Source organism: Hakea prostrata, chromosome 7, assembly GCF_041222555.1.
Source record: "Hakea prostrata isolate BN-2017 chromosome 7, UWA_Hpros_2, whole genome shotgun sequence".
Lineage (NCBI taxonomy): Eukaryota > Viridiplantae > Streptophyta > Magnoliopsida > Proteales > Proteaceae > Hakea > Hakea prostrata.
Window position 1 is genome coordinate 11,698,451 of NC_142606.1, and position 9,123 is coordinate 11,707,573.

At 37.6% G+C, this 9,123-nt stretch overlaps 1 protein-coding gene across 1 annotated transcript; it reads left to right on the forward strand.

Moving 5' to 3' along the window:
* Window positions 1-2,168: 2,168 nt before the first annotated feature.
* Window positions 2,169-6,182, forward strand: LOC149009782 (uncharacterized). The gene is made up of 5 exons (XM_089164300.1): window positions 2,169-2,684; window positions 3,283-3,361; window positions 3,494-3,591; window positions 4,025-4,341; window positions 5,346-6,182. Exons 2-5 carry the CDS (start codon window positions 3,353-3,355, stop codon window positions 5,777-5,779), a joined length of 858 nt encoding a protein of 285 aa, XP_089020426.1. The 5' UTR covers window positions 2,169-2,684; window positions 3,283-3,352; the 3' UTR covers window positions 5,780-6,182.
* Window positions 6,183-9,123: the final 2,941 nt, after the last annotated feature.

Sequence of the window (9,123 nt, forward strand, 5' to 3'; positions counted from 1 at the left end):
ATTCCTCACGGTGGAGTATTTGGTTTTCCTATCTTAATTGACTTAATCATTGGAAGTGGCTTCCCGTCCCTAGAGGTGGCCCACTCTCACCTTTGTTTTGGTCTCAGGAACTAGGGCCGGATCAGGAACAAACCAGGGAGCTAAGAGCATATTTTCACCTCAACATTTGGCGTCATCAGTGGGAAACACTAACAAAAAGTTGAATAGCTTTCCCCTTGTCTGAATCTTTCAGATGGGAGGACATAACTTAGCTGACAGAGTTTTCAAGTCTCAGGAAAACCCCCGTCATAAGAAGAAGGGGGCTAGCTGAAGAGCTAGGACCTCAAAAGAAATGCAAGCCCTTATGGGGTGTGAGCATCAAGAAATCATCCCCGAGTTATCGACTAACCTTCCTCCTCAAGGAACAACTCATACATCAACTCCCAACCTTGCCACGCAGGTCGATGTACAGCAAAAAATGTTCGAGATGATTAGTTTCCTCCATTCGATGATGAGCCAAGGGGGCTAGTTCCAACCTCCCTCTTTTCCTACTACCGCTATACCCGGAACGCCGAATCCCTTCCCTGTCGATCTCGATGACAAGGCCCAGGGAGGTGAAGTGAATACACTTCATGCTAGACGAACAAGGCGTAAGGAAAAAGGCAAGGCTAAGGTGACGGAGGGAGGTGCAAATAAATATGTTTTTGACTGGTTGGGAGTCCATCCAGATAGACACTTTTTTCATGGGGTTGTTGGAAACCGACCTCAAGCTCCATAACCCAAAAAGAGGTTGAAGGAACACGTGGCTAAATCTAAGGGACCCTTATAGGATGATAGGGTCTCTAAGACTTCAGCATCTGTTTGCAATGAAAGCCTATACTAACAAGTTTAGGACATGAACAAATGCCTCTTTCAATTAGACAGAAAGGTCCCTGACGAAATCCAATTGGTACTAAGCTAGGACCCTTTCGTGCCAAAAATCATGGCGGCACCCCTTCCAGTGGGTTTTCCGTACTCCCACCTTCACACCGTATAGTAGGATAATATATCCCATGACACATATCAGTCATTTCACGTCTATCATGACTATGTGTGGGGGAGGAAACCCCATCAAGTGCAGATGCTTTCCAGTGTCGTTAACTGGACCGGCCACCACATGGTTCTATAGGTTGCCCAGACATTCCATTTACAACTTTACGGAACTAGGATACGCCTTTGTGGCAAGGTTCAAAAGTGAAATCAAGAAAGACAAGATGGAGGACAACTTGTTGGCCCTCAAGCAGGAATGTTCATAGTCCATCAGAGAGTTTATCTCTCGCTTCAATAACATCTTCATCATAATCAAGGATCTTGATGACAAAGCTTTCACTGCCTTCAAGAGAGCCATGACCAATGAAAAGCTGATCACCTCTATTGTAGAAAAGAAGCCCAAGACTCTGGAGGAGTTGCTAGACTTGGGATATGAGATGGCTACGGTAGGAGAGGTTCTTGAAGCAAACCAAAGCCACTACAAAGAGCAAGATAGGCCAGCCATTAGAAAAGCTCTTGAATCCAGCTCTAGACCATGCTCCTCCATAAGGGACTCAAAGCCCATACAAGAGTGACGTGGCAACACAAGTGATAGAGGAAGACGAGGAAGCATTCACTCTCCTCAATAAGTCGTTATCTGCAGTTCTCATGCAGATCCTAGACTTGGGAGAATCAGGGTTATTGAAAACTCCTAGAAGATTGCATGCACGCCCCCAAAATAGAGTAGATATGGCAAAATATTGCCAATAGCACAAAGATAGAAGGCATTATACGAATGATTGCTGCATGTTAAAGGTGAAAAATGATAAGCTAATTGCCAGAAGACATCTGAATCAACATGTGAAGGCCACTCATTGTTGTGAGGCCTCACCTTTGCGGAGAAGGTGCAACAGAACCTCTCCTCCATTTTGGGTTGCTAGTGCAATTTACTCAAAATTATATATAGAGTTTTGGACATTCAATTACATCTATTATTTATAAAAAAGAAAATCAATAATAAATATTTTTTAATAAGTAATAAAGTTGAATGATGACACAAACAATAAAAAAATATTTGTAATTAATTATTTTTAGAGGTAATAGATTTAATTGATTATAAATCATTTATAGCTATATGTAATTTTGTCAAAAGATAAAAGAAACCTGTTGCCCAAGAAACCACTTTGATGTGCAGTGCACGGCATCAAATAGAATAGGCCTTCTGTAGCATTTTGTTTGACAAGATCTACGAAGACTGTAGAACGAATGAAAACCGTCTCTCCTTGAAAAGTGGATAACAAAATACGGAGTTAGCAGTTAATTATGGTTTTAGTGTTTGATTCAACCTCATAATCTTCTGCTGAGCGATTAACTCTGATTTAGTTGAATAAATATTATTATTATTATTTTTGTACATTTTTGTTGACTTACTATTACGAGTTTAAAAGTTAAAACGTGATTAGCAGACGATCTAGACTGAAAATTTTCGGCCAACATCAAGCCTGTATGGGTGAATCATCTACATATTTGATGAACAAGCTCCCACTACACATAGAATAGAATCCATTCTTTTCGTGTACCCTAGAACCTGGGAATCTGCTTCGCTTTCGTTATTCTGCAATTATTCACAAACATTATCAAGACAAGTCGAGAAGGCAATTGATTACAAACGTGATTTTCGGGTCTTATCTGCTGAGGTAAGTTTCGCTTACAGAATTTTCAGTTTCCGTGTTGTTAAATTTTATATAAACCGATCTATTCTGATTAATGTATGATCTTTGATGATTGTGTCGTTTGGTTGTCTTTCTCAGGTAGATTTCAGTTTGAAGAGTTGATTTTTCTTGTTAAAGGGGAAAAAATAGTTTTCCGTGTGAAATTGGGAGTCCAGAATTCACGATTTGTTGTTAATAATTGGCGTTCCTTAATTTTGGAATTGGTTCGTCCAAAATTTTTCTTTCGCTGCTCTTCTTTTATTATTTTGATGTATCTGTTCATCAAACGAGTTGGTTGAGAATTGGTGCCATCTTCTGGAAATTTTGTTCCTTTGCCTAATAGTCATAGTTAGGTAAACTGTGCTTATTTTCAATACCCGTAGAAGCTTGTCTGCAATTTCTTCGCTTCCAGAGACCAAAATTTTGTCTTGAAGATATGCAATACATTACCCCCATACATAATGGAACTAGAAAAACAAACTTTTGTCTTGGCTAATTTGAATTATATGATGGATATGATCACGTTATGCAGCTATTAATTCTGTTACTGAATCTATCAAATTCATTTGTCCACTTGGATTAGGTTGACCTGATCCTTCTTCAATACTTCTCAACGTTTCTTACCCTGAGCTAGCTTATAAGGCTTGCAGGAGATGGCAGAGGTATAAAGTCATTCTTCTTACACCTATCTGTTATTTCTTCCCAGACTATATGTTGTGCTTAAACATTCCCCTGCTTTTTGTTTACTAGGGTTTTATCTTCCTTTTGACATTTTATGTTTCACATCGTCACAGGATGGTTACAAGGTGGGCTTGAATGTTTATGATTTAAGTCAAGGACTTGCACGTCAGATGTCAACGCCCTTCTTGGGGAAATCCATAGAAGGCATTTGGTAAGTTCAGTTTGAACAACAGCTCCATGCTTCTGGCAGTCATATATCTGAATGTTGATATTTGCCATGCATGTAAATGCATCCAATACAATTTGCGAAATAATTTCTGGCAGCAGTTGATTTTGCTGTGGCCAGATTTCTAGAACGGTTGTGCTGTTAAGATGTGGTCATCATGGGGGTTTATTTGATAATTTAGTTTGTGCTTCTTTATATTCTTTAAAATTACTTAATAGATAGAACATTTGGTTGAACAAATAGCTTCCATAACGTGAGAAATTCTAGTAGATATAGTGGTGGCAGTCAAGAAGTTGACTGACGGTCTTTGTGATGTAGTTCTGTATTTTGTAGTCAGGTTGTTTGGAATTTGACTTTTATTTGATTTGTCTACTTATTATTCAAGTGTATTTATTTCTTCTATTTTGGATGATGACAGGCACACAGGCATTGTTGTTTATGGAAGTGAATACTTCTTCGGTGGGGGAATTCAGCGTTCTCCCATTGGAAGGACACCATATGGAACTCCGATCCATGTGGTGGACTTGGGTGTTACACATCTCCCCAAAGAGGTCTTTGAGGAATATCTGAGTGAGATTAGTCCTCGTTACACAGCAGAGACTTACAACTTGCTTACTCACAATTGCAACAACTTTACTAATGAACTAGCACAATTTTTAGCTGGTGTAACCATTCCGGACTATATCCTGCAGCTTCCGAATGAAGTCATGAACAGCCCAATGGGTGCTCTTTTATGTGAGTTTGTTTTTAACCTTGATCATGTTCTCTTTGAGATAAACATTCACCTTGGTTCAATATGCCTGTTTATTTAGTTTTGATTTGATATTGAAATATTGTAGTTTTACTTCATGCAAACTTTTTGCTCACCTTAGCAGTGTAGTAGTTCTACCTGATTTTGATTTTGAAACCATAACACTGCCAAACCATGTTAGTTTGGTGTCACCAAACCATTGAAAATTCAAATGGATTAATTAGGGGTGGCAGTGATTTGGTTGGAGGTTTCATAAAAGAACAGGAAAGGCAGATAGACATGGTTTGCGGTGAAGAAAGATACGAACTTGCAAAGTCCTACACTTAAAGCAATCTGGTTTGGTGTTTTTATTTATTTATTTTTATTTTTTTTGTGGGGCTCAAGTAAAAATTATTACTGGTAAATCTACATTTTATATTTCTTTCCCATTTTTCTATCTGTGCTAAGTCTTTTTCATGAGAGTGAAGTATGTTTGCATATGGTTATGTAATGAAAAGAATCCAGCCGTGTGTTGGGGTCCTCCATGGGTTATAGACTTATAGTTGCATCATTGACCAAGGTTGTACCAAATCTTCTTCATGTTTCATTGGAAGGGGCACCTTCTGGATAAATAACTTCATAGTTGTTATCTCACATTTCTGTACTACGTTCCTGTAAAATAACTTTGGGTTTGTTAGACCAATACAATTTCCCACACTTTGTTTTGGGTGTCAATGTGTAATATATTTTCTGTGCGTTCACTGATCCAGAAGACTTCTTATTGTGTTATCTCTTTCATTGCAGCATTCCTGCCACCTAGTCAGCTGCTACCGGTGCTTTATTGTGGCATTAATTGTTTTTGCAATTTTTGTGTTACCTTTGTTCCTTTTTCTGAACTTTGTTTTTTCATGTTCTAGGAAGCAGTAAGCACAACCCGCATGTCCGTGTCATCTTATCTCTTAGTTAATAACATATCGGTCACTTGTGTCTTTCCTGTTGAATGTTGCAGTGCCCATGATGCAGAACCTGGAAACAACATTGAGGTCAGGTGCTGCGCCTCAAGCTCCTGTTGTGCTCAGTCCTGCCTCAATTGCTCAATCTTCTAGTTTGAATATGAACTTGAGCAATCCCTTTCCTACCATGTCTTCCAGAGAAGCAAACATCAGTAGTGCTGAACATCTTATGAAACCAAATGACCAGTGCCATGAGAATACTGGCCAGAAAACTGAAAAGCCCGTTGTGCCACCCACTGCAGTAACTTCTGGATCACAAGATGAAGTGTCCAAAGGGGATGCCCGAAGCAAGGTGCAGGAAGAGATATCCAATGAATTTGCTGCTATAATGGCTACTGGAACGCTGCGGGCAAGTGAGGCAGCAGCACTTGCAACCAGGAGAGTGATGGAAAGATACGGGGTGTTGAATTTTGCTACACCTCAGAGCTAGTAAACGTCAGAATCTTAAGACCCCCACCACCCCACTCTTCCTTGCCCTTTCTGGTGGATGGGAATAGAATGTGGATCATCTAATTGCTGACTGATGATCTCTCAATGTTTTGGTCTTACAAAAATTGGAAAATTCATGACAATGTCAACGTTTGGTACTTCTATTACTGCTGCTGCTTCTTTTTTTTTTTTTTTTTGTTCTCAATATTGAGATGAATAAATAAATTCATTAATTTCTATCGTTGTTAGTATAAGTTTTATGTGATTGCAAAGTCCCTTAGAAGTTTCAATCTTGCAAAACATCAACTACATTCTACATGGGAAGCATGTTTCCCTATCAGAGGTAGGAAGTCCAGCCATAACTAACCACTCAAGGAAAGATATATTGCAATTTTCTGGGAGAAATCTGCTATGGTTCTTCTTCTTTTTTTCTTTCTCTCTCTCTTTCTTTTCTTTTCTTTTTCTTTCTCTTCTTTCTTTCTTTTTTTTTTTTTTTTTTTTTTTGGTAATTGACAATTTTAAATATATTAGGGACTGGGTTTTAGTATATATACCACCAAAGAGAATTGAAGTTGAAATCTTCACATGTTGGTCATTATCATTAAGTAGACTATTTGATGTTAAATATCTACTATGTTGCTGGCTTGCTGGTGTATTTTAGCAAATTGGAATGTAGAGTGAATCAAACTTATCCGGGTCGATAAAAAAGAAAAAGAAAAAAAAAGAAAGGAGAAGGAAAACAACATTTAGAATCTTTATGAGTCAATCGACTCAATCGTATAAGAGCCTGTTTGGTTGTGTGAGTCCAGGGATTTCAAATCCCTAGACTCATGAATGGGCATTAAAACCCTGTTTGGTTGGAAAACATGAGCCCATTCAGAAATCTATCCATTTCAAAATTTAGACTAAAATTGTGAATGGGTAGAATTCAACGATTAGGGTGAAATGAGTGGGATGAGCCTCGTCTATAAATACCCCTTGAATGAGCGCATTTCAGATTTCATTTTGACGGTGTCTCGAACTTGAACGACGCTTCCCAGAACAAATGAAGGTCCTCTTCTCCTCTCGAACAATCTTCAGTGAGTCTTCTCCTCCCGTAAATCTTCTCCTCTTGAACAGTCTTCAGTGAGTCTCCAACAGCAGAGTGAACGAAATCTCTTTGAACGGCAGTCTGAATGAAATCCTCGTTCAACAACAGTTTGAACGAAATTTCTTTCAACAGAAGTCTTCAACAGTCCAGGTGAGTTGTTTGTTTTCTTATTCAACTCTTGTCTTTTGTTTGTTTTTGTCCTCATTTTCTTGATATGTTTTTTCTAGTAGAGCTTCATTTTCTTGATTCTTCAATCTCTTGCATTATCATAGTTCGAATCATAATATGCCTCATACTTTCAGTTCATACATCGATTGAAAATTTTAGTTCTGGTTTTAATCTTGTTTCGGGATAATCTGAAGTTTCTTTGTTTCTAAATATGTTAGAACAGTAGAATAAAACAATTACCAATTTTCCAACAACTCGAATAGATTCATTGCAGTTGGATTTATACATAATCCAACTCTTGTCATATGGTAACTGCAGTTAAAGTACATTAAGAATCTAGTGGAAAAAGTTATGACTTTCTGAAAACAGTTGATTCTGGCTTTCCAACAGGAGGGAAAAAAGAATTTACACCCAGTTCCCTTCAAATTAGTTGATCTTTGGTGTTTAAAGCATCCAGTAGACATTGTGATGTAGTGGATTTATGTCTTGTAATATTTCCAGTAAGTTACACCACGTCCAGTTGTTCAACTTTCTGAGTTTTGATCTAATTTAGTTGAAAATAGACTGGCAGGGTAACCTTCCATCTCACCAAGTCAGATTCAGAACAATGCAATTTCTTCTAGTTATGTAATGCTCCCCAAACATCAATAACATTGATCCAGCAGGTCTCCATTGGCCATTTCTGAAACTGGTTTCTGCTGAACACAAATGATGAGACCATGTGTCCTAGCTGACTCTTTATTATATCTTGAATTCTGATTAGATGCCAATTGTCCAATATAAATTGTCTTGTAGACCCGAGAACGATTACTAGGAAACTTCACTATCCAAGCATATTCTTGTTTGAGACATTCTTTCAACTAATTTCACCAAAGAGACTATTTTCAGAAAAACAATCCACCAGTTTGATTCATGCCTGCTATATTCATCTTCTTAATACACTTAATTTCTGAACTTCATTCATTCTTAGGTTTATGAACAAAATCCCAAGAAAAATGCAGTGTAAATTCATGTTAAGAAAAGTACCAAAGCAAAGAAAATCCAAAAATTAACATTTAATTTTGTATATAACATCACGTAGTAAATGGTGTCAAATTTTTCGTATTTACAAAATTGTGGACTCAAGTCTTGGTTTGTGACGACTTTACTCATGTTGTTGACCTTCCAATTCACTATTGACTGATACCCTTGGAACTCTTAGTTTTGATAAAACATTAGGTTGTAAGTAAGAGCCCTTCTTAACCCTCCTAAGCTTCCCTGGCCAATCTACCTAATATCTGATTTGGTAGACATAAAATCTAATTTAGTTCATGCAGAATTTTGTAACTATAAATCCTTGGTACTCCTTAACTCCCTAAACAGCTTGGCTAGTAGAACTATTAGTAGTTATAATGTTAACTGTAGGAGTGATCTAAGCCTCACACAAACTTAGGATCTATGTACTTTGCTTATTTAGTAATGCAACAACTTTCTTTCTTTGATAAAAAAAAAAAAAGAAAAAAAGTAAGAGCCCTCTTGTTTTGTGGAGTTGCTCAACCGAATTTTTTAGAGTTCTCATAATTTCTAAGAGAGAACAAGGGAGAGTTTTCTGTCAATCTGTTGTCGCTATGCCAAGTTCAGCCTCTCCAAACCTTTAGCCTCCATGAATATTGAAGACAATCTTTTTTTTTCCACAGATTTTGTGTAGTGTTATCTAGAATTTGTTTGAATTCCTCTGTTTGCTGAAAGACACCATTGCAGCCTAATAAGATTGTGATGCGGTATTGTATTTTCTAACATTCTCTTTTATCTATTTATATCTATGTACTTTCCTTCTATTTTGATTTTTTTTTATGTCATCCTTTTGTATCCCCTCCCCTCTATCTTTGTTGGCACATTTTGGAAGATTGTATTGGCTGTAAATTCACGAAGAAAGAAAGTTGTTGTTTGCCCTAACTATTTCTTTACTATTGATTGCATGTCCTCTACATTGTGTTTTTTTCCCTTGTGAATTACATCCTCCCCCAAACAGAGCAACATATTGCCTTGCTGATCACGAGCTTGATTGCACATACCCTGCTAGTGATTCCTATGGCAACTTGGTTGTT